This window comes from Sphaerodactylus townsendi, linkage group LG05 (assembly GCF_021028975.2).
Source record: "Sphaerodactylus townsendi isolate TG3544 linkage group LG05, MPM_Stown_v2.3, whole genome shotgun sequence".
Classification (NCBI taxonomy): Eukaryota; Metazoa; Chordata; class Lepidosauria; order Squamata; family Sphaerodactylidae; genus Sphaerodactylus; species Sphaerodactylus townsendi.
Window position 1 is genome coordinate 68747577 of NC_059429.1, and position 26359 is coordinate 68773935.

General features: G+C 42.9%; 1 protein-coding gene across 2 annotated transcripts in view; it reads left to right on the forward strand.

Annotated features, from left to right (window-relative positions):
• Positions 1 to 26359, forward strand: part of LOC125433066 (BEN domain-containing protein 5-like) — a 996205-nt gene that overhangs the window by 71036 nt on the left and 898810 nt on the right. For both annotated transcript variants that reach the window (XM_048497387.1, XM_048497385.1), the window contains exon 3: positions 2227 to 2351. In XM_048497387.1, coding sequence (XP_048353344.1) covers positions 2227 to 2351 — 125 coding nt within the window. The remainder of the gene's footprint in view (positions 1 to 2226; positions 2352 to 26359) is intronic.

The following is a 26359-nucleotide window of genomic DNA, read 5'->3' on the forward strand; positions in this document are numbered from 1 at the left end:
TTGTGCAGCCATGTCCCAGGTCTTTTTTAATGTAAGGATTTTGTATAGATTGAAACATAGCTGCAAATGTAGGAATTATTTTTATTGCTTACTTGTATAGTATTTCAAGGACTAGTTATAGATGGACAAAAATAGTATTTCAAGGACTAGTTATAGATGGACAAAAACAAAGGAATATTTTATGTAGGACTTTAAAAAAAGCTGTCCAAGATTGCCTTCACTATTTATATTCATTTGCCTTTGCTATTTATGTTCATTTGTACATTGACTGGCAAGTCTGTGTAATTGGTAGAATTAACTACTAGCTTCAGGTTAAGGTCTTATTCTCCTTTGCCCTTCTGTTCACCATGGTACTTGCTTTCTCTATTTAGACAAAACCAAAATTATATTCTATAAGCTAAAGCATATTATATTAAAGTGTTCTAGGTGTAAAAGAGAGCATCTGACCTTTCATTATTAATCTGTGACAGGTGCAACCTATTTATTCCAAATTGTGTTAACTTGTGTGTGCAAATTCATTCCCTGAAATCTGTATTCTGTATAGTCACCACAGGGGAATTGATTATCATCATGAATAGTATTATGGACAGCTGAGAGAGATAATTACTGATACTTTGTGCTTGCAAGTCTGTCTTTTTGAATGCAATCCTATTTTCTCTGCTTGTTAGGAAGGCTGAAGTAAGTTATTCATTGCTGGACAAAAAAAAGTGTAAAAGTACATGTGCAAGGAACACCACACTATTACAAATTAGTTTCTTTTACCATTTCTGGCAAACTCATTACAAAGTAATCGGGGCCTGTGTTGAAGTGCACTTCCTCTGGGACCAATAACTGTAAATAAGCAGGGCTGCAAGCTGGCTGATAAGTTGTTGTTCTGAAGATAACAGTCCTTTTTAGCATTGTGTTTGACCTTTCCTTTTATATTGCCTGAGGCTGTCTAAGACCCTCAAGGTCTATTTTTCATCTCAAAATTCTCTGAAGAAAAGCACAATGTGTGTTTTAAGAAGATTTTAGGTTTTCTTAATATGTCTGTGTTTTCTTGCATTTCTATGGTAATTGTTGATATGCTTAGAAACTCCAGCGAGCATTTACTTGAATAAGATTTCATTCTCCTTTAATGCAACCTTTCTTGTTGATGTGAAAAACATTATGTTTTAATATTTTATGAAGAGTTTAGTGCATGTTCTATATTTAGTAAAACTGTGATATTATTTTTGCCAGGTTCATTTATATATACACTTTCCTAGAAAATTATTTTTATATCAGTATGAAGTGCTTGTGTTTGAATCTTTTGTTAAAGTCCAGTGAACTCATCACTCAATATAAAACTTGCATCTTATGCCTCCCTTTTAAAGTTCATGAGTTGGAAAAAAGGTACAATAGGATGATATGTTCGTTATAGTTACAAGCCCATATTTTTTTCTTAAATACTCAAGTTAAAAAATGAGTTTAGAGATCTTTCATGACAGACTTAGTTTTTACAAAAACCAAGCCAGTATTTCATCATTTTGGTGCTGGGTAGTGATTCTTCCATAGAAACATTAACATTAAAACATATTTTTAAACTTGGAAATATATGCTAGATAATGTGTTATTTACATATTGCTTATCACAAGTTGTCCTGAGACTTAATGATAGTGCAGTACTAAACACAGTTATACTGACTAAGTCCATTGAAGTAAACTCTGCTTAGACTTACACTGTAAATGTTGGTCATTCTTGAAGGTCGTCCATGTGGAGATTGGGCTTTTGCATTGCTCATACAATCAGAAAGATTCCTTATTACGTGGGGTACACATACTAGATTATTGCTACTATGTCTCTGCGGGAATTACTGACATTTTGTTTTCTGTCAATCACTTATACAGTCAAAGGAGTATGTCTTGTTCATGGGAGGGACAGAAATAACTCCATATTTTTTGTTTTGCAAAAAAAACCCCTATGTACTGCTTTTGTTTTGTTTTTTTGCATTCACATTCCAGCAAACACTAAATGACTTGATTGCTACAGAAGGTAACCTGAGTGAGCCATAGTGAATATCCAAATTTCTTAAGTCTGTAATTTTTTTTAAATCATTCTTCCAGAGCTATTCAGACAGACAGCAGTTTGACCTGCTTTAAGATTTCTCATATAACTTCATTCAGTCTTTTGATAAAATATTTCCCTGCCAGATCTGTGTGCTGTTCTGAAATTAATAACATTCATCTCTGTTTTAAATATGTTTAGGCAACCTTGGACGTGTGGACCACGTTACAGAATTTGAATATGATCTGTTCATCAGGCCAGACACGTGTAATCCTCGTTTTCGAGTCTGGTTTAACTTTACAGTTGAAAATGTGAAAGAATCTCAAGTAAGTACAATTCCTATCTTAGACTGACTAACAGCTTTTTGGGAGGTGACGTTTCTGTGTGTTTATACCTAGAAGAGAGGAGACTGTCCTGCTAATTGTTGTTTCTGTCTTGTGTCCCTTTCTTAAGAACATAAGAACATAAGAACTAGCCTGCTGGATCAGACCAGAGTCCATCTAGTCCAGCATTCTGCTACTCGCAGTGGCCTACCAGGTGCCTTTGGGAGCTCACATGCAGGATGTGAAAGCAATGGCCTTCTGCTGCTGCTGCTGCTCCTGAGCACCTGGTCTGCTAAGGCATTTGCAATCTGAGATCAAGAAGGATCAAGATTGGTAGCCATAGATTAACTTCTCCTCCATAAATCTGTCCAAGCCCTTTTTAAAGCTATCCAGGTTAGTGGCCATCACCACCTCCTGTGGCAGCATATTCCAAACACCAATCACACGTTGCATGAAGAAGTGTTTCCTTTTATTAGTCCTAATTCTTCCCCCCAGCATTTTCAATGTATGCCCCCTGGTTCTAGTATTGTGAGAAAGAGAGAAAAATTTCTCTCTGTCAACATTTTCTACCCCATGCATAATTGTATAGACTTCAATCATATCCCCCCTCAGACGTCTCCTCTCCAAACTAAAGAGTCCCAAACACTGCAGCCTCGCCTCATACGGAAGGTGCTCCAATCCTTCAATCATCCTCGTTGCCCTTCTCTGCACTTTTTCTATCTCTTCAATATCCTTTTTGAGATGTGGCGACCACAACTGAACACAGTACTCCAAGTGCCGTCGCACCACGGCTTTATATAAGGGCATGACAATCCTTGCAGTTTTATTATCAACTCCTTTCCTAATTATCCCCAGCATAGAGTTTGCCTTTTTCACAGCTGCCATGCATTGAGTTGACATTCCCATGGAACTATCAACTAAGACACCCAAATCCCTTTCCTGGTCTGTGACTGTTTGCACTGAACCCTGTAGCATGTGTGTGAAGTTTGGATTTTTTGTCCCTATGTGCATCACTTTACATTTAGCTACATTGAACTGCATTTGCCATTTCTTAGCCCACTCACCTAATTTATCAAGGTCCGCTTGGAGCTCTTCGCAATCCTTTGTGGTTCTTACCACCCTACATAATTTGGTATCATCTGCAAACTTGGCCACCACACTACCCACCCCTACTTCCAGGTCATTTATGAATAAGTTAAAGAGCACTGGTCCCAAAACGGATCCTTGGGGGACACCACTCCCTACATCTCTCCATTGTGAGAACTTCCCATTTATACCCACCCTTTGTTTCCTGTTTCTCAACCAGTTTTTAATCCATAGGAGGACTTCCCCTCTTATTCCTTCATTGCTGAGTTTTCTCAACAGTCTCTGGTGAGGAACTTTGTCAAAAGCCTTTTGGAAATCCAAGTAGACAATGTCCACTGGTTCCCCCTTCTCCACATGTCTGTTTACACACTCAAAGAACTCTAGTAAGTTTGTAAGACAGGACTTGCCTCTACAAAAGCCATGCTGACTCTTCCTCAGCAGGTCTTGCTTTTCTACATGTTTAATAATTTTATCTTTAATGATAGATTCTACTAATTTACCAGGAACAGATGTCAAACTGACTGGCCTGTAATTTCCTGGGTCCCCCCTAGACCCTTTCTTAAAGATTGGTGTGACATTGGCCATCTTCCAGTCTTCAGGGATGGAGCCTGATTTCAGGGATAAGTTGCATATTAAAGTGAGAAGATCAGCAATTTCATGCTTGAGCTCTTTAAGAACTCTTGGATGAATGCAATTTGGGCCAGGGGATTTGGTAGCATTTAGTTTATCAATGGCTGCCAGAACTTCTTCCTTGTCTACCACTATCTTCGCTAGTTCCTCGGATTCACCTCCTAAGAAGCTTGGTTCAGGTGCAGGAATTTTCCTCACCTCCTCTTGGGTGAAGACAGATGCAAAGAATTCATTCAGCTTCTCTGCAATCTCCCTGTCATCTTTTAGCACACTTTTTATTCCTTCATCATCTAACGGGCCTACCGCTTCCCTAGCTGGCTTCCTGCTTTTGATGTACTTGAAGAACTGTTTGTTGCTAGTCTTGATGTTCGCAGCCATGCGTTCCTCATAATCCTTTTTTGCCTCCCTTACAGCTAACTTGCTTCTCTTTTGCCACCTTTTGTGTTCTCTCTGGTATTCTTCATCAGTTAAGTTGGACTTCCATTTTCTAAAAGACATCTTTTTTTCCTAATAATTTCCTCAACCTCCCTTGTTAACCATGGTGGCTTTCTTTTGGACTGGGCGCTGCCTTTCCTAACCTGTGGAACACATTCCAGCTGAGCTTTTAAGACTGTGTTTTTAAATAACCTCCAAGCACCTTGGACAGTTTTGACTCTCTTGATTTTCCCTTTCAGCTTCCTGCGCACTATCCCCCTCATCTTTGAGAAATTTCTCTTTCTGAAGGCGAATGTAACTACATTAGTAGTTGTCACTTGTTCGCATGCAGAGATACTGAATCTGACAGCATTGTGGTCGCTGTTCCCTATCGGCTCAACAACACTGACTTCCTGCACCAGGTCCTGGGTCCCACATAGAATTAGATCTAGGATCACATCTCCCCTGGTTGGTTCTACAACCATCTGCTCTAAGCCACAGTCATTTAGCATATCCAGGAATGTTCTCTCCTTACTATGACCTGAACATGCATTTTTCCAGTTTATGTGGGGATAGTTAAAATCGCCCATTACCACGACATTTTTGCTTTTGTTGGCCTCTCTAATTTCTTTTTCCATCTCAGAATCCTCTTGTGCACTTTGGTCAGGGGGATGATAATATATTCCTAATGTTAAACTATGCTTCACCCCTGGTATTGATATCCACAGTGCTTCTGTAGAGGAATCAGCTCCCCCTGCATTGTCTATTTTATGTGACACTGTGCTCTCTTTGATGTAGCGGGCCACCCCACCCCCAATACGCCCTGTCCTATCCTTCCTGTAGAGCCTGTAACCTGGGATAACAGCATCCCTCTGGTTTTCCTAATTCCACCATGTCTCTGTGATGTCCACTATATCAATGTCCTCCTTCAAAACTCTGTACTCCAGCTCCCCCATTTTAGGTCGAATGCTTCTACTATTAGCATAGAGACACTTGTATACTCTGTCTCTGTCCCTGACCTGGGATTTATGTGTTTTGCCCTCTAGCCTTTTGTAGACACTATCACTTATCACATTGCTATGCTCCTTGCTTGTATGTGGTTGATTTAGAAAAACCTCCCTCTCTGTCTGCATCCCCATGGACTCTGTATTCCGAACCGAAGTCACCTCAGCTCCTGTCGGCTTTCCCCCAAGGATCAATTTAAAAGCTGTTCTGCCACCTTTTTAATGTTGAGCGCCAGCAGCCTGGTTCCTCTTTGGTTAAGATGAAGCCCATCCCTTTTGTACAGGCCTGCCTTATCCCAAAAGGTTCCCCAGTTCCTGACAAAGCTGAAACCCTCTGCCTTACACCACCTTCTCATCCACGCATTGAGACCCTGTATCTCTGCTTGCCTAGCTCGCCCTGCACGTGGAACAAGTAGTATTTCGGAGAATGCCACCTTGGGGGTCCTGGATTTTAACCTTTTCCCAGCAGCCTAAATTTAGCTTCCAGAACCTCCCTGCTACATTTCCCAATGTCATTGGTACCAATGTGGACCACAACTGCTGACTCCACCCCAGCACTGTCTAACAGCCTATCTAGACGAAGTGTGACATCTGCAACCTTCGCACCAGGCAGGCAAGTCACCATGCGGTCATCACGCCTCTCACAAACCCAACTCTCTATATTCCTAATGATCGAATCACCCACTACAAGGAGCCCCCCACCTCCCTGAGGGGTATCCTCAGTGCGAGAGGATATCTGACCACCAGCTAAGGAAGGGGACCCATCTAAGGGAGCATCTTCCACCACCTCAGACTGGCACCCTCCGTCACCCAGACTCTCATTCTCCATGACATCTGAAGAGATGTCACCTTGGGAGTGGGACCCGGTTGCTAGGTCCCTGAAAGCCTTGTTTGTTGCCCTCTCTGCCTCTCTCAGCTTCGCCAGGTCTGCCACCTTGGCTTCAAGAGAACGCACACGTTCCTTGAGTGCCAGGAGCTCATTGCAGCGAGGGCACACCCATGACTTCTGCCCTAGTGGCAGATAGTCATACATGTGACACTCAGAGGATTCTTAAGGATTTAGGATGTGCTGTCAACATCTTCTTGTGATTCACCTCTCGTATCTACATTCTGTTTGCAGCCAATATACCTTGCTTTCAGTCACAGCCAAAATATAGGTTCATTTTGGCTCTCTCCAATAATATTTGCAATTCTGCTTTAAATAATTTTTAGGCTTTTTGTTCAAGTGCAGCCGTTCACTAAAGCACCCAAATTACTACCCACTCTTTTAATATGGAACACAGAATGCCTTCCTGATACAGAAAATTTCAGAAACGCTTTTGAAAATCAGGTTCTGACTAACTCATCTACAAATGTATTCGTCATTAATTTTTGTGGTGATTTCCATTTCCACTGTCACTAGTTGTTGTTATTGTTGTTATTATTTATTTATTTGATTTAAGCATAAGCATAAGCATTTTATTGTCATTGTGCACGCACAATGAAATTTACAGCAGCATTCCTCGATGCACACAATTTCAGACTCATACCCCATCCTCACCTTCCCCTTCCTCCACTCATCCCTACATCCCCAAACACATCAACATGAAGCCGCAGAGTTTAGCATAGCCACAGCTCTAGAGTAGAAGCTGTCTCTAAGCCTTTTTGTCCTAGTTTTGATAGACCTGTATCATCTGCCGGATGGTAACAGTTCAAAAAGAGAGTGTGCTGGATGAGACGGGTCTCTCAGAATATTTTGGGCTTTTTTTAGGCTTCGGGAATTGTAGAGTTCTTCCAAGGAGGGGAGAGGGCAGCCGATAATCCCCTGAGCTGTAGTGATCACCCTTTGGAGCGCCTTCCTATCTGCCACTGTGCAACTGGAGAACCATACACAGATGCAGTAGGTTAAGACACTCTCTATAGCACAGCGGTAAAAGGACACCAGGAGTTTTCCATCCAGTTGTTGTTTCCTTAAAAGTCTCAGATAGTACAGTCTTTGCTGGGCCTTCTTAACCACCACGGCAGTCTGTACGCCCCAGGTCAAGTCCTCTTTAATCATGACGCCCAGAAATTTAAAACTAGCCACCCGCTCTACTTGATCTCCATTTATAGTCAAGGATATGCTGCCCCTCCCCTTCTGGGCTGGGGCAGCTCACAACATATACACACACATACACATGCACGCGTGTGTGTACATCTATATATATAAAAAGCTAACAGTGACTTTGTTAGTCATTCCCTAACGTGGAAATGGCTGGATGGTTCGCCCCCAAATTTTCACATGACGTCCCTCCCTGTTCCGGGCAGGTAACCGGACCTTCAAATCACCGTAAGTCAATACCTGAGCCAGGTAAAACGTCTTTTCTCTGGCACACCAGGCCATGAAGCTGGCTGTGTTTAACTGTTACCCTTAGAATGTTCATGCAGCATGTCAGTGGCCTGAGGGATTGGTATGCCCTTAGAATGTTCGTGCAGATGGCCACAGATGAGCATTGAAAACAGTAAATAGGTAATACGAGTGGAAGTGAAACACATACACACTTTGCTGTGTGAGACGTCGGGGGGGTTTTCCCCTCACATGCAGGTAACTTTCGCTCTCTGTGCCTCACCCACTGCTACCACACAACACACATGCTCTCATACACATCCAGGTCATCCTCACACACCTCACTCTGCCCTCCCACACATCCAACCACCACTTACCCACTTCCTCATCCATATTTGCCACAGCTCTCTTTTACTACAAGCGAGCTGGAGTTTGCCTTTTCCTTCTAAGAAAATCTGCAGGGTGGGGGCGAACCAACACTACTGGCTCTGCTTCTTTTGCACTTGGCCCTTTAAGAACCCAGGGAGCTGGCCTGGATCTGAGCACCTCACCCCCCTACCTCTGCTGCCTGACTGGGATAGCCTCCTTGCCCCAGTTCTGCCTTACCCAAGCCAGGACTGTGCGTGTCAACCAGCCTCATGGACAGCGGGATTCTCACTCTGGACAGTTCTGTTGTGGAATGGAAAGGGTTACCTTATACTAAAAAACAAGACATCACCATATAACAATGTGAATTGAAAAGGGAAAGAGGGATTCCATTTGGCCACCCCAAAAGGCTATGCTGCGGATCATTGGACCTGCATGGACATCTGTGTGGGTTGCGGACTGTGATGAGAAGGACAATTGCCACAGCAACGCATGGCCGGGCCCCGCTAGTATATACATGTACACACACACACACACACACACACACACACACACACACACACACACACACACACACACATGTATATACATTTAAACGTGAATAAAACATAATACTAGATCCAAGCAGGGATAAACTTCCAATCCATGAAAATTAACAGAGAATAACAACTATAACCCCGAGGGGCCCTAATAACTAGATAATGAAGTTACAAATCAGATTTTAAGAAAGGCCTAGATGGTTAACCATAGTTGCCTCAACCATATGCCTGGCAGAATAGCTCTATTGTGCAGGCCCTGTTGTTTCATCTTAGGTAGGTGTGCTGATAACTTTGACATAAATATGATTGCCAGCAAACTTATCTTGTTCCAGCTCCTTTGCTCCCATACAAGACAAACCCTTCCTTGAATTGCAGTGATGTTCCTTGTTCAAGTTAATCTGAGACATAGCATTTGGCTTAGCAGTTTTGTGCCTGTAGTCACTTGGAATCACAACTTGCTGCTGATCTGCCCAGTTAGGGCATTTCATGTGAACAATGACAGCTCAGTGTTCTCCTTTGTAATTGGTTCCTGAGGAGCTTTGTATTATGAAAATAAACACAGGATATATGCAATGTTGCATGAACAGTAGATGCTAAATCCTGAAGCAACAAGTGCAGATAATAAGGACACTGCGAACTTGCCTTTCTTGATCCAGCTATTTAAATAAAACAAATGGCAAACACTTGGAGGCTAAAACTTGCATAATTGAACATCTCTTCTACATGACTGCCTTGTAAAGCTCATGATTTCATTTACCATAGCATCCTATGTTAACCAACTGTAAATTAATGAACACTGTTCATAGTATAATATGTCAGGGATTTGAAGAAATAAAGTCTGAACTTGTCCAGATTGGACATTATGGTGAGGTCATATTTTTTGTGTGTCTATTAATGTGTGATAATCATTATTTTATGTACTATTGAGACTAATCTTGTAAAGTATTTTATTGCAAAATGTTTCAAATAACCAAACTGACATTTTGGTTAATGAAAAATCATATAGTTGAAGAAAAGAAGAGAAGCTTTGTTTAATGCTAGCATTTCTGTTTCTATTGAAGTAATAGCTTATATCAGGAATATCCTATCAGTGTTGAAAGGAAAAAGTGTTATCAGAATTTTCTGGTGCTGCATAGACAATCAAGTTCTGTTCTTGTTATTTGTGCCTTAGTCAACAAAGATCAAATTAAACAGCCACAAGATGAACGAGGACCTGTCTCCTCAAGCACTGAGATCCTGTTCAGAGATACTGTTTATATCCAGAGTTCACAGGATATTTGTTTTCATAGTTGTGTACATGAAAGAGAATGAATTCACTATTAACTTTGACTTTTAAGGTCTGTTCTTATAATGCATCTTCCTGTAATCTTTTTCTTACATCTCTCAAATTTCCGTTAGAATGAGTATTACATGAATGTAATCAAATCTCAACAATATTCAGAAATGGGCAGTATCAGATACTGCAGCCTGGGTATATTAACTAAATGTTACAAATAGTTGCATCAAATATATAGTATGGTTTATTATTTGTTAATTAGTTTAGATTCCCATAGAATATAGTGTTTAAAAGTCTCTGGTATCCTCAGAACAGATCATAAAATAGAGTTAAAACAGCATTTTACAGTGCAGTCCACAGGTGTAAAGGAGACGGCACACGTGTGCCAGCCCCAAAGGGGTTTCAGGAGGCATGGGAAGCATGAAAAACTGTGAAACCTACTGTGAAACCCCCTGTAACATATATAGGCCCTTAGGCTTGTACAGTCAGTGGAATGTTCAGAGCCCAAAGGGTTAATTTGGAACTCCACGGGATTGGTTGTGAGAAATGCACAGCCTGAGGACAGGGAGTTCTGGGGAAAAAAAGAGTTCCATTGTGACAGCCAGAGTGAACTGTAGTTTGGAGGTTGCTGTGTTCTTTGGAAGCGGAGGGTCAGTTCAGAGTGGGAATTAAGTGCAAGGCAGGGCAGAGTTCAGTCAAGGAATCTGTATAAAAGTTCCTGGAGTTACACATAACACAGTAACACTGATTAATCAAATTGGTGGCTTGCTTATTTTTTTCCTCTGAGGAGAACCCCCATCAGATATGAAGCAGTGAAGCTTCTAAGAGGAGGAGAGTTATACAAAGAGAATTGGAACTTCTGCAAGGAGAGTGGCCATCCTTCTATGATAAGCACCATGTAAGAGAGACACTCTATGGGAAAGTTTAGTGTCCAAAGAACTGTGTGGGTGTAGTACTTACCTGAGAGTAAAAAGTAAGATTTTTAGGAAAGGGGCTAGATAGCCAAACAGAACTCTGGCCCTTTCTGCACGGGCACTGAGGGGGGATGCGTTGGCATAGTTTATGCCGGTGCACCCACGCGGGACCGTTCGCATGGATGCGGCGGCGGCAGCGGCGCAGCCTTCGCACAGGCTTGCCGCTCCCAAATGCTCCTTACCTCCAGTCGCCTTCTTTTGCATTGTGGAGGCCAGGGAACACGCCCCCCCCACCAGAGCGACAATGTTGGAGAATGAGGCCAGGGGGAATGTCTCCTGGCCTGCACAACGCGACAGAAGGCGACCAGAGGTAAGGAGCGTTTGGGAGGGCTGGGAGAGAAACGCCAGCTTCCACCTGGTGCCGTTCGCATGGCACCGAATGGAAGCTGGCATTTCCAAAATACCTCGCTCCCTGAGCAAGATTCAAAAACACTGTTTTGGTGGGAGCCAGGAGCCACTGCAGTGATTTGGCAGCGGCGCCTATGCGAGCAGTCCTCCCCAAAATGCTGTTTTACCAGCCCGCCGCCGCCGCTTTTGGCCCGTGCGGAAAGGGCCTCTGTAACAACTATATTGCAGTAAGATTTATTTTGTCTAGTGTCAAAGTGACAGTATCATCAGTAAGGCACAAAAATAATGTTCTGTCTAATTTGTATCAACTGTAAAAGTTACTAAACAAAATCTTGTATGTAGTAGCCTCTCTAAAACCAGCTTCCTTTGTACCCATATATTTTTCATTCATAATCCTTTGCTAGCTTAGCTCTATTAAACTTGTTCCTTGCTCTTTTAAATTTATTCCTGTTCCTGCTCCCCTATGCCCCGTGGCCTTTTTTACCGCCCCCCCCCCCAGTGCAGCTTCCACAACCCTACCTCAGTGAGGAAGGGCTGCAGAGGCCACACTGTGGCAGCAGAATCCTGGCGGGGGGAATCCTCAGGTTGGGGATTCCCTTGCCTGTACTATGGTCTGTCACCCCCACTGTGAGACCTCAGTATGGCCTTCACAGTCCTTTGGAGTCTGGGCAGGGGAATCCTCAGGCTCCTGAGGATTTCTCTGCCCAGAATTCACCACCCCAGCTCAGCCTCTGCAGTCTTTCCACAATAAGTTTAGCACCCCCTTCTGCTCCTGCAGACTCAGCCATACCTCTCAGTGCAACTTTCACAGCACTTTCTCAGATAGGAAAGACTGTGGAGGCTTCTTCAACCTGAGCGAAGGAGCAGCCTCTGGACTGGGGCCAGTTTCCAGTAATGGCAGCCCTGCCTTGATTTAATTTTGTCTACCATTATATCTTTTGTGGTCCAAAGCATATCTTATTTAGTCCATGATTTATGTCATTCTGAAAATAAAGTGAAATATTTCACTAATCTATTCCTTTCTCTCCATATGTTTCTCACCTCTAAGTTGTTTACTAACAAAAAAAAAGATTTAGGGAATTTCCCTTGCCCACTATCACTAACTATATTTCCTCCACCTGGCTTATTCAATTTTGGCTCAGTTACCGCATTCAAATCTCCAACCAAAACAATACTGATATAAGACGATTCAAAAACTTTATTCAACAAATCTTTTTTTTAAAAAAAAACCCTTTCCCCTAATTTGGGCATATACCCCAATCATTCATACCTTCTTCCCATTAAACTCAATCTTCACCAACAAAAAACATCCATTTGGATCAGACAAAGTAGATTTCAGCCATTCTTTAACATTCTTCTTAAAAATCCATTTTGCAGAGATAAATTCCATATCTAATTTCCTATTCACAACATATTTTTTAAAATTTCTGTACTGCCCCTTCTCTGTTGGGCGAGGGGCAGTTCACAACAAATTCATAAAACCAACACAGAATACAACAAAGTATAAAATTATGAAACCATAAATTCAGTGTAAAAGCTATACATCCCAGAGAACTGAGATGGTGAACCTCCCATAACCAAAGAGTTAAAAAATCCTAAAAAAGAGAGGGAGGATGGAGAATTTCCACCTAATAGACGGAGTGGCGGGGGGCATGATGGGGGTGTGTGAGGCCAATGCTGATAACTACTGCTCTTGCAACCTGGTACAACACTCCATCTTACAGACCCTGTGGAACTACATTAAATCCTGCACGGCCCTGGTTTCATCAGAGAGTTCCACCAGGCTGGGACCAGGGCCAAAAAGTTCTGGTCCTGGTTGAGGACAGCTGGACTTCCTTCGGGCCAGAGCCACAAGTAAATTACTACTCGATGAACAGAGCATCTGTCGACCGACATAATTGGAGAGATGGTCTTGTAGATACTTTGGACCCAGACTGTTTCGGGGCTTTGTGCATCAGCACTAAAACCCTGAATTTGGTCTGGTACTCCACTTGGAGCCAGTGCAGCTGGTGGGGCACAGATTGGAAGTTTGTCCACCATGGGATTCCAGTTTAGAACCTTGCTTCTGTTTTCTGGACCAGCTGGAGTTTCTGGAGCAAGCCGATGGGTAGCCCTGCGTAAAGTGAGTTGAGGTAATCCAGTCTGGAGGTGACCATTGTATGGATCACTGTGGCTAAGTCAGATTGAGACAGATAGGGTACCAGCTGTCTCCCTCGGCAGAGATGGTAAAACACTGCACAATTAGCATTATTCACCTTGACCTCCATTGATAAGAAGGAGTCCAGGACAGGTGCACACCTAAACATGACAAATGATGCAGCAACAAGCTGAACCCCATGAAGGAATGGTAGCTGACATCCTTCCACCTGCCCTCTCTGACTCAGCCACTGAACCTCTGTCTTTGCTCCATTTATTTCCAACTGGCTCTTCTTCATCCATTCCATCATGGCATCCAGACAGTTGCCCAAAGTGCCTGGGGCAGCATCCAGGTGATTGTCCATCATCAGATATAACTGGGGGTCATCAGCATATTGATGACAACCCAGTCTGAGCCTTCAGATCCACCTGACTAGAGGCTGCATATAAATGTTAAACAACAATGGCAAGAGAATTGCTCCTTGCAGGACACCATGCCAATTCATGGCATGTGGAAGTTTTCTCACTAGTTGCAACCTTCTGTCCTCGATCATGGAGAAATGATCACAGCCACTGTAAGGCTGTCCTGGATATCTCCCCAGGATTCTATGCATATTTTGTTCTATCTTAGTTTTATAAGTGGTCAAGCTAATCAGATTCCTCCTTTTATAATTCCTCTGTGTGTCTGTTTCTGAATATCGTTCCTTTGTGGACCAATCCAGGAACTGTTCCCCCATTCAAGGATTGTCTTTGACTATGTATCTAAAAGTGGATGGGAGGAACAAATCTTACTGAGGATAACTTCCTTTGTTGAGAAGAATGAATTCTAACTGTGAGTACTGAAATTCCTTTTCAGGACTTTGCATGAATAAAATCATTACATAAGTACTAAATTTCAGTTTTCTGTCTTTTGACAAACTACTTTAACTGTTTTGATGCCTACGTGAGTTAATTAATGAGGATGCCTAAGTGTTTTTATGTATAGTATATGCATGATTGAGAGTACATACACACACAAATACTTTTTAAGTGTTGAAACTAAAAAGTAGGTTATACTTGCTAGATAATTTATTTGCTTTGTAGTCATCAACAGGAGTATTTCACACCCTAATTTCAAGAATATATTTGGAGTGGTCTCTCTGTATTACATTCATACATTTTAGAAATCTGCAATCTTTAATTTTTCTATTGCCATTAGAGAACGGGTAGAGGCAAAATATGGTTAAAGTTCATTAGAAATAATGTTATTTTATATTTTATTGCTGAATTGATAGCTAAAGTGGGTGATTACTTTACTTGCTTGCTAAACTGTGTAAAAATGGAAATTGAATTAGGAATATATACAGTGGACTTTGTGCCCTTCATCATTTAAAAATAAAAATCCATTCCATATGCTACTATCCTGAAATAAGCAATTTATCAATTTTGTAAACTTCCCATTGTTAATAAACCATTGTTAATAATACAAACTAATAAACTACGGTTCTTCCAAGTGCTAAGCATTTCATTTTGATTCCACACCATACTATTCTTGGTATATATTAAGCTTGTGGAGTCTTCCTAAGTGCATTTTCAGCTACCATAATGTGTTGTAGCCTTTAGAAGATAATAAATATGGATAGTCATACACCAAATTGCATTGAATCCATATGCTTCATTTCCAGTTTCTACAAGAACATTTCAACTGTAAGATTTTTTTTAAAATGACAGCAAGCGTATTTTATAGTTCTGATTTGTAATTCTGCTGTTTGCTTCAGGGATTCCCAGGTGTGCTTAATTTCCTAATATGATGGCATCTGTCACTCAGAATGTCATATTGTATTCCAAGTACTGTAAACAGAAAGAGTGCTGTTTTGAGATGATCATGCTATCAGTGATGTGGAACATTAATTCTGTTTCTATTTAAGATTTTTTCTTTGTAGTGTGCTTCTTAAATCACCCATAGTTTATAGTAGTTGGTAACTGGCAGCTCTGGCATTACATTCAGCAGGCAGAGAGAACTGCTGTATGGCTATCAGTCAACAGCCACAATTTCTTCTTATTCCTTCTGTCTCTTCCTTCTATCATTTGTATTCTCTCTTTTAGCACTGCACAACAGTTATCTGGATCCATCATTCTGGATATTGGATAGAGGAACTTTATTAGAAGTCTTTTGGGGAGGGAATCATAGTGAATGGATGACACACAAATATTGTGCTTAGTAATAGCCCTGAGTACTCTTTTGCTGCTTCTTAAAGTGGATCAGAATAAATAATGACACTTCTTTTGCTTCCTTTATACCCACATTTTGGCATAGATAGAATTGCTTTTGAGGACATTGCATCAAACCATAATGAGAGGTTGCAAAAAGCTCAAGGTGATGAGGGAGACTGAGAATGGAAAGAACAATACCACAGTATATATGTGTGTGCTTTTCACAATTGGTTACTATGATGATTCCCCAACCCCCCAGATGTATAAAATATATATAGATGTATTCTGACCCATCCTAGGAAGCTGAGGAACTGAAAAACCTTTTGTAAATGTATGCCTGAATATGGCACATGAGAAGCTGATATGAATTTCATTTTTCTCTTTTGGTGAGATGGTCAAGTCAGACTGTCAAAGAGGTTTTAGGCAAGTGAAAGGCAACAGAAATGAGGGAAACTGTATATGTATATGTAATTGTCCAGGACCAGTCTACTTGCTGGCCGGACTTTACCTCCCTACTCCCATTTTCCCGCCCTGCTCCCATTTACCTGGAGAGAGATGGCAGCCAGTCTGTGGGCATTTGCAGCCATGCCTGCCTGCTGGAGGAGTTTGAGATGTCTGCAGGCCTCTGTACCCCTCTCTGCAGCCCCAAAGAGCCAGGAAAAACCTGGGCCCACCTGCAGCAGCCCTGTGACACTTCCGGCCAGGTCCATTGCCTCAGGAAAGGCCCAGTCCCACCAGGACACTATGTTCCAGTGATAGGTGGGAAATGCCACCTCGACCCTCAGACATTTAAAGCTTGCAGGTGGGGAGGCCAGTCAGGGCCCTGGCTCGGCCCAAAAGACACTCTGTAGGTCATGGGAGCTGCGAGAGGGTCCTTCCCTAGTAGGGATGGGCCAGCTGCCAAGATGAGAAGGGGCAGCTGGGGAAGTGGGAAGGATAAAATAAAGCAGGTAGAAAAGTCAGTGGGTGGTGGAATGGAGAGAGATGAGAGAGTAAGGAGAGATAGAGCAGAGTGACAGAAAGAGAGAGAGGAATAGTGAAAGGCAGACATAGAGGCCAGGACCCATGAGCTGAGGGTCTAGGCTAGGGACCAGGGACCAGGGACCTCAGGTAGCCTGGGAAGGGAAGGAAGGATGGCAGATGGGCCTGTTCCCAGAACACCACAGGGGGCACTCCACAGCAATAGATACATTGTCACTAGAATCTAGCTCAGGGGTAGGGAACCTGCTGCTCTCCAGATGTTCAGGAACTACAATTCCCATCAGCCCCTACCAGCATGGCCAATTGGCCATGCTGACAGAGGCTGATGGGAATTGCAGTTCCTGAACTTCTGGAGAGCCGCAGGTTCCCTACCCCTGATCTAGCTGTTTTGTTGTACCAACAGGTGTTTGTAACTGCTGAGAAAGAACACTTGGTTTTCACAAGTTTATTTTAAACACAATTTCTAAAGTCAGTGGTGGCAGGAACATATACGCTGGTCTCAATTTTCTGTCTTTCCTTAACAGTTAATAGGAATCACCACCTTTTCATTGGAGCTATTTTCTCATGGAAGGACTGCTGGTTTCACTTATTTTAGGATCCTCCTTGATCTTACAATACTCTTCTTCCACTCTAGTTGACATTCTCTAACTGCTACTGTCAACTGCCACTCTCTCATGTCAACAGTAGAATTCCCTTTTTAAAACGCTCTGTATATCAGGGTTCTCAAACTAGTATAAGGCATCTGCAGTTAGCTATCTGTAACAATTATATTTAAGAGGCATAGGGTGACTTCATTAGAGATTGTCCTGAGTGCTTCCTTAATATCCTATCATCTCACCAACTCTAGTCTCAAGAACCAGTTGCTGAGGACAACATGCATTAATTGCTATTTTATCCCATTCTGTTAGCTCAGTTTATTCTCAATAAAATAATCCATGAAGCATAAAGGCTTCTTGGAGTTACTCAAGGTAGGCCTAAAACATACATTCAATAGAATACAATGCACATTCCAGATTCAAAAGTTTACATCATAAAAGGATGAAACTAATTTTGAATGTTAAGTAAAGGTTTAATAAGTCCGCTGTCAAAATTAGATCAGTCCTCTGAATCCACTGTCAGAATAGTTTCAAGACTTGCTGACAATGTTTTAGTACCCATAAGTTGAATTTACAATACAACAACCTTTATTAGGCATACATAAGTTGAATTTTTCCACTGTTTCTTGACAGATCCTGAAAGGCAGTTTAACGGATGGCAAACCACAGAATAGGCTGGATAGGCAGCCATAGGGAGAGCTAATTGTCCTTTGCTCTGCATAAATCTTGCAGGAAAACAACAAAAGTGTAATGTATTCAACAACCTGAGCACCACAGGGACGAAACCTATGCTTATGTGAGATTCCCGTACATTGACCAGTTAGTAGTAGTAGTAGTAGTAGTAGTAGTGGTAGTAGTAGTAGTAGTAGTAGTAGTAGTAGAAGAAGAAGAAGAAGAGGAGGAGGAGGAGGAGGAGGAGGAGGAGGAGTTTGGATTTATATCCCCCCTTTCTCTCCTGCAGGAGACTCAAAGGGGCTTACAATCTCCTTGCCCTTCCCCCCTCACAACAAACACCCTGTGAGATGGGTGGGGCTGAGAGAGCTCCGAAAAGCTGTGACTAGCCCAAGGCCACCCAGCTGGCATGTGTGGGAGTGCACAGGCTATTCTGAATTCCCCAGATAAGCCTCCACAACTCAAGCGGCAGAGCTGGGAATCAAACCCGGTTCCTCCAGATCAGAGTGCACCTGCTCTTAACCTCCTACGCCACTGCTGCTCCCTGTTAGCTCTTCCTCAGGGAGCATGTTAAAATGGGTTAAGGAGAACGGCCTAAAATAAACAGGAACTGTAAGATAGGATAAAGATTTGTTGTAAGAAAAGGGAAAACCTAGACAAATAGGTGAACAGACTTGTTTGGTATCATTTATGGGCACTTGCCAAAAAAAGCTCATAAACGACTCACAGCCAAGAGCAAATTGATTATTTTTGTTAATGAGGAAAGTGACCGAACAATTCGAAATAATTGTGCTAGGCGGGAGCTAGCAGACGCGAGAGAGGCCGAGAAGTAATCCCTCTTCGCCCTCTTCATTGCCATCTCATAGGCTTTCATAAACATCCTATAAGATGTATGTTCAGCCTTGTCACAAGACTTTATCCACACTCACTCTAGCCATCTGATCTCCCGCTTCATTTGGTGCAGCTCCTCACTATACCAGGGGATCAGCTGAGAACGGGAGCGCAGAGGACACCAGGGAGCAATCACCTTAATGCCATTGGAGAGCCTGGAATTCCAGTCCTCTACCTTCTCATCAAGGGAGCCAGCAGGTTCAGGATCCCACAGAGCATTCAGGAATCCAGTAGGATCAATAAGTCTTCGTGGGCAGCCATATATCAGCCCGTCGTGGCAAGTCCACCCAGACTTTAAGGGCATAATGGTCAGACCATGGCACTCTGTCCACAGAGGATACAACCATATCAACTCCTGACCCAAAGACCAAATCCAGAGTGTGACCAGCCTCATGGGTGGGGCCAGAATTTATCAGGGAGAGGCCTGCCGTTGCCGTGGATGACATTAGAAGGGGTCGGCAACCTTTAACATCCAAAGAGCCATTTGGACCCGTTTTCCACGGAAAAGAAAACACTTGGAGCCACAAATACTTTTTGACATTTAAAATGAAGGTAACACTGTGTATGTGTGTGTGTGTGTGTGTATACATATATATATATAACCTTTACACTTTGTATAAACAATTATAGTGTGTTGCTTATGAAATCCATGAAGTGCTACAGAGAAAATTATATTTTATTTAGGCAAAGAACACATTTTGAACATTTTGAACTTAAAAAAAAATAGCAGACCTCCATGTCTGCCATGGAGGGTGGACTCGACAGCCATATTCCTCATTGAACATGGCCCCCATCCTGGTTTAAAAAGCCACAGCTTCTGAGAATCTACCCCCAAATGTCCTAGGATTTGCAACCTGCAACAACCATGGCTGAGGATGATCCTGACCTTCCTCCCTTCCATGATCTACAAGCTTACCCTCCACTGGCTTACTCTGAAGTAAACCTTCCAAGATCCACGTGCAAGGCTTTCCCCATGCACTCCTTGGTAATGCAGAAGCAAACAATTCCCACCCACCCCCGCCTCTCCATCAAACAGCCCCGACAAGTGCAACCTTGCAGGGCTGCAGGTAATAACTCCTTTAAAATTGATGGAATTTTGATGGAATTGATGGAATTGATGGAAAAGACCCTACTGTTCGTTTCATCAGCTCCATGTTTGACTCCCTTCTCATTGGAGCCATTGGTGGTTCCCATCAAAAAAGTGAAATCTAAGTTCAAGTACTTGTATAGGCAGTTTCACTCAGCATCATCAACGGAGTCCAACAGTCAAGCAACCATTAGCCTCAGTTCTAAAGAAACCATAGGATCTGACCCTGGCTCCAATAACACCTCACTTTGACACTTCACTCCAGGCTTTTGTCCCCCCATTTTTAAGGGTGAGATCCTGTATCATGAAGGATCTTCTGCTCTCATTTCTCTTTTTCCTCCATTATGTGTCTTCCAAGTGGCACTTTGTTCAGACTCAGGGCTAGGTTTGGTTCTATCTAGTCTACTTCTTCACAGCTACTAGATCACCATTATAGACATCAGAGATGATAGTCTCTTCATGCCAGTCCTACAAGCATGGCTGTGGAGAAAGGCTTAATTTCTAAAAATCCGTTGAAGTCTGTGGAACCTGCTGATCAGAATCCACGCAGTAGTAGAGAGTTACTCTTGCTCTACAATGGCTGTGAGGGCTCTTGTCATCACTTCCCTCCTCTGTAATCTTTGGCCACCTTCTGCCTCTTAAGGCATGCCTGAAGACTTCATAGACAGACAAGAAGACAGACATTGGAACATGCCCTCAGAACTTCAGGTCATTTGATTATAAAATATCACTGATGGTAAAGAAAAATTTTGGACCAGAAAACAACATATATTGAAATAATTATTGTTTGCATTTCACAGACTTTAAGGGTTGGAACAGAAAGCTTGATTCTGTATCATCACAGTTTGCTTTTAAAAATATTCTCTTTGACATTTTTAGCTTACACAACAGGGTGCCAAACATTTATGACAGCTTACAATGGAAAAACAATATTGCTTTTCGTCAACGTTAGCAATGAATATATATTGACAGCATTTTCATTGCAGATATCTGCCAACATAATACAAAGCAAATAGCATTCAGTATGTCGGAACTCTCAAGAGAATTAAAAGAATTTCAAAACAAATTTATGGCGTTAGGTGTTGAATCTAATGAAGCTGCAAGTATGGAAGCACGAGCAGAATATACTTTATGCAAAATAATATAGTTCATCCAACTGATAAATTAAGTCCAGCAGGAATTATGTTAAAATATTTTAAGTTTTGAAGTAAAACATTCTCATCAAGAAGATTTCTAAATTTCCCTGCTCACTTTTAAACAACTGCTATATGCATGTCAGACTGAAGACTTAATTCTAAACCACTGTTAAATTGAAAAACCTGGAGGCAACTACAAAAATACAGATTTCAAATTGTTATTATCAAGCAAAGGATTTATTATTATTCTCACATTTGATGTCCTTACTGTGTCCAATTATGACTGTTTACATTTTGAAATTTGATTTCATCAATAATATGCAAAAACGTGATTCAGACAATAAATTAGACATTTGGTTTTTTAATGCATCTGTGCTGGTGAGCACTTATTGGGTAGTTAGTTGAATTTAAAGAAATGGATCAGATTTTAAATGAGTGAAAGAGGGATATGTTAGATAACATGATGTTTTTATTTGCAAGCAGTTTTAGAATAGGGGCAGCCCAATCTGTGGGGGGTGAGTGACTCGCCCTCTTGATGTGGTGTGGGCACACCAGTGGAAGTACCCTTCCCAGGGCACTTATTCCCCCAGTGGGGCACTTACATCTGCAACCAGTCGCTGAGGAAGCCTGGGACACCCAGCTGTGGCACCAGCTCTCCACCAGTGCTTCCCCACTGCCTGGAGCTGCATTGGGATGGCAGGGGCATTTCTGGGGACAACCTAGATTGGCTTTCACCACCTGATTGCTCACTTGTGCCAACAGAGCAGTCATATGCTGCAATTTTCATGGCGTATTTCCACTTTCCCCATGCAAGAGTTAAAGGTAAGATGTTTAAAAACTTTTTGGGCTTCCCGCATTGTGGGAAAGCCCTTTACAGTGGGCAGGGTGCCACCGGAGCAGTGCTGTCTCTGCCAGCCTGATAGCTCTGGATTGGGCTGATAGTGTAGTTATTCCTTTCTTCAGCCGGAAGCAATTGCTTGTAATTGTCCCAAGAGTGACTAATACAGAGACTGAGAAGTGAATATAGTAAATAAGAAAGATAGTAAATATAGATCACAACATCCTCATTTACTGTCAGAACAGTATTGAGGCATATTGATGAAACCAGCCAGCACTTATCCATGGTGAAATCTGCAAAGCATCTTTGATTGTTCAGGGGATCTTTAGATATAGCATTATTTTCTGTCTTTTGGATGATTTGACCACCTTTGCTATGAATTTTTCATGACTTTCCTGACCCAGCATCTCTTGCCTGTGGAGACAGTAATACAATATTGATTTGAGTTTTAGGTTTCTAGCTTTTTTTTTTTGCTGTAACATTTTGTAGCAGAGAAAACCTCAATCCCTGATTGCTCATTAGAAAATTGAACAGGTTTTCGTAAATCTAGAATGACAAAAAAGTAAGATTTGGATACTTGTCTTGTAAGCAATTTCAGATGATTACTGGAATTTCAGATGATCACCAACTAAGGGTTAATGTTGTTAAAAGCTTCTTTAATTGAACCAAAAGTAGTAGAACTCTGACAATTGTGGAAGCTATTTCTTTGTGAACATACTCATTTCAAAGCATATCGCAAGCTAGAAAACTAGCAGAAGGGCTCAACAAACTGCTTTTTTCCTGCCATGACTTCAGCTGGTTTATTCACTGTGCCTCTCAGGCATGTTCGAAAACTGAAAAGAGGCCATGATGCTGCTACTTCTCAGTAAATTGTTTTTGTAAAAGAAAAAAAATCCATATCTTATATCCCATGCAAACTTACTGTCAGCATTGCCATGGAAACAAGATTTTTTAAAGGGGGTTAACCGAAACTTAGCAGCATTTTCATTTCTTTGTGATTCATACTTCATAAAAATGCAAATCTCATTCTAATATATGTTTTACCTTAATATTTTATGCTACCATTTAGACTTAACTGATATAATGTTTTCCTTAATTAAATTTTGAAATGCTTTGAATGCTTTACCTTTTTACTTTTTAAAATTACTCGTGACCTATGAAGCTTTAGATTTTTGACATTGTGACCCCTATTCAAAATACTGTCATAGTGGAAATCAATCATTTCGCCCTGTAATCATAAGCAAAAAAATTGTTTTAAAAAAACCTTTAGTCTTGACTGAATTTTTTTGGCCATTGTAGTTTTCATTTATGTTGCTGCATCAAAGTAAAGTGTGCTCTATTATTCCAGTTCCTTAGTTTTTTGCTACATTTGGCTAAATAATTTTAGAACTAGTTGTGGTTTTTCCAGACTGTGTGACCATTGGTATAATTCCGGCTGCGAAAGCCTTTGATCATTCTTTAATTCTAATTTTGCATCTTTTGCAGCATGAATATTTTTTAACCATTGTAAGTGTTCTCATGTAAAAATGCAGACTATTTGTAGCTCAAAAATGGGAATGGAAGAACATTTTTGTGTGTATATTATGACATCTGTTTACAAATAGATTGATTCTGATGTCTTTCTATGATGTAGTTGCTTGAAGCACTTCTAACCTTCCCCCTCTTTCGCTTCTAAATATTTGGTGACTATTTAGAGTACATATGACTTCAGATGAATTGGCATGCATCCACCCTCTTCCAATTTTATGTTTAGAAATGGTATTGAATAGACATTTGGCATCACCACCATCCAAAAATACCCTTCTGATGTTTGTTTTCCTTGCATTCTGCTGTCATATAGATGTTTGTAATGGTAGAGGAAGAAATATTATTTCTAGAGAGATATCAAAAAACTCATTGCCCTTTTTTACAAGTGGTTGTTCCAACCTGACAATCTTTTAAAAACCTGAGCCTGTATACTTCACTTGCTCCAGTAAGAGTTATTTCAAAGTAATTGGATTGGTATTGCAGTCTTATAATACAAACTTAAAGAGAGCTACATCTTTTTAAGTTCATTCACTTCAAAGGTTTTAGAAGGATGCAACTCTTCTTACTCATTTTGAGTATTGGACAGCACAATGTGGGGGTGGGGCAGCTGCACCATGGCCAGAGATGGTACTGCAATGGTGCAGCTGAGCCATCTGGTTTTCTGTGCTGCAGCCAGATCTGAGACAGCAGAGCAAAAGGCCAGTCCACAGACTGTAGGGATGAACTGCTGACCCAGCAGCACCGTAAGTAGAGCGCTGGAACACCGGCGGCACTCCTACGGCCTTCTGGTCGCACCGCTCCCCCACCCCTCATCCCCCGATGAGTCACGGGTCATGAACTACCTGGCTCACAACCACCGGGTGTCCCGGACAAAGGGACAATGGTCTTGCCCCCAGGTGAGGATTAGGCCCAGACGCTGATGCTCCTCTCCGCACGTAGCAGCCAGGTGAGATCATGCATCACATGATGATCTCTCAGTCTCCCGCTCTCCTGGAATCCCCCCGTTCCGCCTTCTACACGCCCCCGCTAGAATCATAATAAAAGGTGCCAAGAACCAGCACGCGGGGAGATAAGCTAGGAACACGGACACCCGCGCTCCCGCTGCTGGCGCTCTCCACCAGATGTTATCACCGCGTCTCGCCTCGTTCTTGCGCTGACCTCGCGGGCACAACTACAAGCTGGTGCCAAAACCCGGGAATCCTCGAACCTCCACCCTGCTCACCGTGCCAGCAGAAGGGCGCAGTACTGAAGTCCGGCTGGATTGGCGATCCAGGGACCCCATTTGGTATAAGCCCGTCCGCTGGATCCGGCGCATCCAGGGACGAGTTCTAGGACACTCTCGTCCGGCGAAACAACGGTGAGTATGGGGCTTGCAAAAAAGCAGGGCTTATGACCAAGCACGTTAACGAACTAAAAGCGTTAGCCGAAATGCGACAGGAGTCTCCATAAAGAGGAGCTGCATGGGGTGGTTGAGATTGAAGCTCAATGTCCATGGTACCCGGAGGGACATTGAATCTTAAGGATTGGGAAAACATCGGGCCCACTCTTGCTACAGAGCCTCGAGCCCGATGTCACTGCTACTGGCGGTGGAGACAGTGTTATGTGCATGCCATCAGCCTGCAGGTCTATGGCTCCCTTGCTGTAGATCGCCCTCCTTTTCGACCCTTCAGCTTCAGTTTCACCCCGGAATTTTCTCTATCCTCTAAATTGGGCCTGTCCTCCTTCTGCCCCTTAACGCCCCGCCTCCTTCAAATTCTCCGCGGCTGCATTTGCCCCTCCCCACTGCTCCGCCTTCATTTTCTGAAGCCACAGCATCCGTCAGCGCCGCACGTAATGGCCGGGTTTCAAACTCCCTCGCAGAAGTATTAGCCACGACCTGCGAAAAGGAAACCCTGGCCGGAAGGCGATGCCGATATCCTGCGCCCTGCGTTCACTTCCACGGATACCGAGGGTGGCATTATTCGGTGGAGTTGTCGAAAATCGCCCTTTTAGGTTATAACATCCTCACGAAGCTCCGCGAAAGCGTGAGGCGTAGGGAATCACCAGCCCTATGTGAGGAGGCATGCTAGAAGCAGTATGCGCAGGAATCACCTAATGGTTCGGATGACTGGAAGACCACCTTTAAGCATGCTTTTAGGCCCTGCACAATATGTGATCTGGAAGCGAGAGTTCCGCCAGCAATGTTTGGCTAAGGAGCAAAGCGCAAGGCCTACACCGGCCAGCGCCAGCTTTCGGCTTCGATGCAGCCCGTAACCCCAGCGATCAGATTGTCCTGCCAGAGGCCACCCTTCACGATCGCCTCTGAATGCGCCTACAAAGGCGTTCATCAAAGGAGTTCCCAATGCGGCCAGCCAGCAAAGCTATACCAGCCATCCGGCAAAACCCCAAGAGCCCTACACTGAATTTGTGAACAGGGGCCAGAATATAAAGAGGCAGGTAGATGGCGAGGAGGCTAAAACGAGCTCCTCATGCGCCCTCGCCAAGGAGAGCGCCTCCACTGAGTGCAGAGGCAATCACGGGCCTAGGCAAAGATCCTGAACTGGCGATATGCTTAAGGCTTGCCAGGACATCGGATCGCCCACCAAAGCTAGTCTCCTGCGCGCAGCTCTCCACATGGGGGGGACAGCCCCAGGATGATTGCTTCAATTCGCGGCGAATCAGGACTTCGAGGAGTGTTAGGCAGCCGGCAGGGGGGGCCTACAATCCCGATGGAGGAGAATCCCAGGAGACGAAGACCCCGGGCGCCAAAACCCGATGCCCGGTGCCAGAAAGGCTTCCACTGGAAAAGCGTTGCCCGATCGGGTAAACCAGCGCCCGGGCATCTCCCCAGCCAGGACCAAGGGGGAGAGTACTAGAGCAGCCAGAACACCAAGACCCCAGGCCGCACACCCTCTGGAAGTGGCATCTACCGGCCCATCTCCTTTAAGTTCCCCACGAGGTCTGATTTGCTTTAACCAGTATAGCGACCCCATCCCAACGGGACCATTGGGCTGGTATGCCAAAGGCCTCCGC